The 4,801-nt window shown below is 51.8% G+C and overlaps 1 protein-coding gene across 1 annotated transcript in view; it reads left to right on the forward strand.

Annotated features, from left to right (window-relative positions):
• Coro7 (coronin 7) overlaps positions 1-2,833 on the forward strand; it is a 56,032-nt gene extending 53,199 nt beyond the window's left edge. Inside the window, exons 24-28 of the mRNA XM_059270098.1 lie at positions 326-442; positions 687-822; positions 1,424-1,515; positions 2,022-2,108; positions 2,223-2,833. Of these exons, the coding sequence (XP_059126081.1) occupies positions 326-442; positions 687-822; positions 1,424-1,515; positions 2,022-2,108; positions 2,223-2,228 (438 nt within the window). The 3' untranslated portion in view covers positions 2,229-2,833. The remainder of the gene's footprint in view (positions 1-325; positions 443-686; positions 823-1,423; positions 1,516-2,021; positions 2,109-2,222) is intronic.
• Positions 2,834-4,801: the final 1,968 nt, after the last annotated feature.

The following is a 4,801-nucleotide window of genomic DNA, read 5'->3' on the forward strand; positions in this document are numbered from 1 at the left end:
CTTATAATGTCAGAGAGTGAGTCCATGACCATGGCAGGGAGAGTGGCAGCAGGCAGAGACAGGGAGAGCTAACTGGACTGGCTCGGGTTTTTGAAACCTTAAAGCCCATCTCTAGTGACACACCCCCTAATCCTTCCCAAACAGTTCCACCATCTAAGGACCAAGCATTCATATGAGCCTATGGGGACCATTCTCATTCAAACTACCACCGCTACCAAAGGACAGGCCGTGGTCCTGGCCTAAGTGAGAAATTCTGCTACCCTAGGATGTCCTGTGTCCAACCAGGAGCTCTTGGCTCTACCTTCTACTTCCTCATTCCTCCTAGGGCTTTGTCCTTCTGCCCAAGACTGAGTGTGACATTCGGGAAGTGGAGTTTGCCCGATGCCTTCGGCTACGCCAGACCTCCCTGGAGCCTATTGCTTTCCGGCTGCCCCGAGTCAGGGTAAGTTTGGGTCAAGGACTCAATCTCTTCCTTTTTTGGCTGGCCAGGGACCCAGGAACTTAGGTTCTTATCTGTTCTTGCATCCAAACCTCCCCGCTGTCTACTTTTTGGAAACATCTACCTCTATATTCTACTGAAATTCAGCAAAGCATGTGATTGCTGGTGTGGGTGGGGCCAGGTCTCAGGGCTTATGTGTCCTGGGCCCCTGGTCAGTGTCTCATGATAGCCCCTTTCTCCTCTACAGAAAGAGTTCTTCCAGGATGATGTGTTCCCAGACACAGCTGTGAGCTGGGAGCCAGTACTCAATGCCAAAGCCTGGCTGGGGGGTGCCAATGGACAGCCCCGGCTCCTCAGTTTGCAGCCCCCTGGCATGACCCCAGGTTGAGTAAGGGAAAATGGGGAGATAGCAGGGGAGGGGGAACCTGGACAGGAGTGGGAGGAAGGAGCCGGAGGTCCAAGTACAGTTCTCCATTTCTGTTGCCACATAGAGACACCTCTGGCTCATCTAAGGATGGCTGGACATGTCTCCAGACCCAGTCTGTGAACCCCTGGAGGGCAAGTTCTGTGGCCTGTGTTTTATCCTAGCACACATGCATATGTGCGTGCATGCGCACGCGCGCACACACAGACACACACACACACCACATGCATGCATGTGTTGCATACTCAACATGTGTATTCTTTGTTTGTTTTTTGAGACAGGGTTTCTCTGTGTGACAACTCTAGCTGTTCTGGAACTTGCTTTGTAGACCAGGCTGGCCTCAAACTCACAGAGATCCTCCTGCCTCTGCCTCCTTAGTGCTGGGATTAAAGGAATGTGCCACCACTGCACAGCTCACATGCATACTCTTACAAATATATACCCTGGTGCTTTGGGCAGGCCTGGTGAACGGGTCTTCGGTACTTGTTAATGCCAGAGAATCTCCTGGGGGTTGATTCTAAACAGGGCCTTCTTTGATGCTTATCCTTGCTCCACCCTAGTGAGCCAAGCCCCTCGGGAGGCCCCTGCCCGAAGAGCCCCATCCTCAGCACAGTACTTGGAGGAGAAGTCGGACCAACAAAAAAAGGAAGAGGTGGGCGTGGGAGAGGGTTGGCTGTGCTGTGCAAACAGCATCCTCCATGTGCTTGGTTATCTGCCAGGTCACCAGCCCCACCAGATGGCAGGATGAACCATGTGTCACACTTGTCTCCACACCAGACTTTGGGGAGGGGCCACACCCAGGGACCTGCTGCTGCCCTCAGGGCATAGGAAGCCAGGGAGGGGACACACACATTGTAGCCAGGCCTGACCCAGCCAAAGTTAAAGATTGGAGACATGAGCCCATGGTGAACCTGGTGTGCATTTGAGCCTTGGAGGCAGTGCACCGAGATGGCAGCTCCTGCGTCCGGTCCCACACGGCAGTCTCCTGTCTCTGACACCTTCTTAGTATCTTTGCCTCGTTTACAATGAAAACCCATCAACCTCGCCAGGGTTCCGACTGAATTGGCTCTTTCAGCATTATTGGTGTTAACACTGGGGTTTTAAGTTACTGAGGTCAGAGAGTCGTTTTTTCAGTGCCTCCCCCATCTCCCTTCACAGCTGCTTAATGCCATGGTGGCAAAGCTGGGGAACCGAGAAGACCCACTGCCCCAGGACTCCTTTGAAGGGGTGGATGAAGACGAGTGGGTGAGTGACAGTTAGAGCCGGCTCCTTAGCCCACAGCGTTGTTCCTCCTCTAACACTGTGCACAGTTCCCATCCTAGGCCCTCTTAACGCCTGCCTCCTGGTCTCTCACCCCAGGACTAGCCTGCACCCCAGGCACCCCCAGCCTCAGCTGTCACCGCCACCTCCTAGAACCACCTGCTGCTGCCCTTCCCCACCTTACATCTCTGCAAACTGGACAGTGCTGCTCGGGCCCCGGCAGGCACATCCAGCCCGGGAGCCCTGGGTTTGCTGCAGGCCTCAGGCTCTCCGCTGCTGCTGGCCCACTGCAACTCCAGGGACTGTCTGCGCCTCTCCCCTCGGGGCCAGCTGTGTGTCTTCAGCTGCCTGTTAGCATGTGCCACCAACGGGTGGGCAGTAGATGTCAGAAGCATGTCTCCGGGCCAACCCTGGATGCCTTGTCTCCTAGTCTTCTGCTGGCTTCACCTAACATCTTCAGTTACTACATGCCAACTTCTCTTGCCTACTGCCCCAGCGCCAGTCAAGGACACTGGGGGCTGGTCCCCCACCAGGGTGTTGGGGGCAGCTTTATCCTCAGGGGCCTAGGACCATTTGCCCTGCTTCCCTTGGCTTGAGGCCAGGAGGAAGGGTCTCATGGAGCTAACAGCCTCATTACAGTGGTGTGAACCCCACAACAACCAGCCTATACATGCTTTGGATGTTTTCAGCAATTAAACTTTTCTAAGCTGGCTGCCTCTTGTGCTGCTCTGGTCTCTGGGAGTCTAGAAAGAAGGGAACAGAATATGGGTGAGAGAACTTTGGTTCTGGGCTCCTTCATGCTGGTTTTACTTTGCCACATTTACTTTGTAGTGAACAGGGAAGATGGAGCTTCAGCTGATTATAGCTTTGTCCTAGGGACCCAGACCATGCACAGGAAAGCAGAAGGGGGAAACTGAGAACTGACTTGGGGGAGGGCATGCAGGGTGTTAAGGGCTGCGCAGGAGATGCTTGTGTTCTTTGAAACTGGAGACTAAGACCCGGAGGAGCCGAGAGCCGGTGAGAGCAAGTTCAGCAGTGAACCAGGGTGAGAGAATTCGGACAGCCAGAGGAAGGGAGGATGGGCAGAGGTCTAGAGCAGACGTTTTCAATCTGGGGGGGTCGAACGACCCTTTCACAGGTCACTTAAGACCACCGGAAGACACAGATGTTTACATTACGGTTCACACAGTAGCAAGATTACAGTTACGAAGTAGAGACAAAATAATTTTATAGGGGACTGGAGAGATGGCTCAGAGGTTAAGAGCACTGACTGCTCTTCCAGAGGTCCTGAGTTCAATTCCCAGCAACCACATGGTGGCTCACAACCATCTGTAATGAGATCTGGTGCCCTCTTCTAACCTGCAGTCATACATGCTGTACACATAATAAATAAATAAATCTTTAAAAAAAAGAAAGAAAAAAAAATAATTTTATAGTTGGGGATCACCACAACATGAGGAACTGTATTAAAGAGTCGAAGCATTAGGAAGGTTGAGAACACTGCTCTGGAGGAAACTGACTTAAATCCATCCACCAAATAACTAGGAGTGTCCATTGCATGTCAGACAGCCTTCCAGGTGCTTGACAGCTAAGAGTAAAGACATAAATGTTCTGCCCACTGAGAGTTCATACTCTAGTGGGAAGGCATAGCAATAAATAATAAAAGTAAAAATAAAGGAATTATTATTAAAAATAGAACAAATGGAGCGTGAAGGGATAAACTAGTCACAAAAGACCACATGTAGTTCTGATTCTGAATCTATAGGATGTCCAGAGCAAACCACAGACACAATGCAAATGAGTAGTTTCCAGAGTAGGGAAGTAACTTCTGGGTGGAAATGCTCTCCACTATGGTGGTGATGGTGGAACTGTTTGGTGTGTGAATTATGGGTGTCTTGACAGAACGGTCACAAACGCGCACACACACACAAACCACAGAAGAGCTTGTGAGGACTTGGAGGGAAGAGAGAACCCTCTGCAGGCCAATCAGAGAAGCTTAAATAAAAAACAAACCTGGCAACACGATCATCTTTGATGTAAGGATTCCAGATGGGCGGTGGTGGCGCACGCCTTTAATCCCAGCACTCAAGGAGGCAGAGGCAGACTGATCTCTGAGTTCAGCGGAGGCCTAGTCTAGAGTTCCAGGACAGTCAGGGCTACACAGAGCAACCCTATCTCGGATCACGCTCTCCCGCCCCCCCCCCCCAAAGGATTCCAGAACCATCAGAAAATAAAACATTGTGTTTAAAGCACACCTCAGCCCCTCCAAAGCAGAACAGCGTGGTGGGCATATCAGTGTAGCAGGGGAACCTGATGGGCCTCACTGAGAAGATGGCTTTAGATTACAGATTTGACCTTGAGGTGGGTGGAAACGGAGCCCGTCGGGTACCTAGGAAAGAGTTGCACAAGCAGGAGGACTCTGGAATTAAACCTATTTTTGAAGTACCTAGTTTTCTTAAGTATTCCAGAAAATTTGACATCCATCCCTGCATTACTTTGGCTTGTTTCATATGACGGCTTCTTCCTAAATATTCCGGTAAAATGATGCACCAGTCCCAAGGCCACCGGAACGTCTGCGGCCGCCCATCGCTCGCCCAGTCGTCCTCCTGTCCCGAAGCAGGCTCCGCCTACGTTCACGGCGCCGCAAGAGTCACGCCCCTGGAAGTGCGTCGCCGCGT

Source organism: Peromyscus eremicus, chromosome 8a (assembly GCF_949786415.1).
Source record: "Peromyscus eremicus chromosome 8a, PerEre_H2_v1, whole genome shotgun sequence".
Classification (NCBI taxonomy): Eukaryota; Metazoa; Chordata; class Mammalia; order Rodentia; family Cricetidae; genus Peromyscus; species Peromyscus eremicus.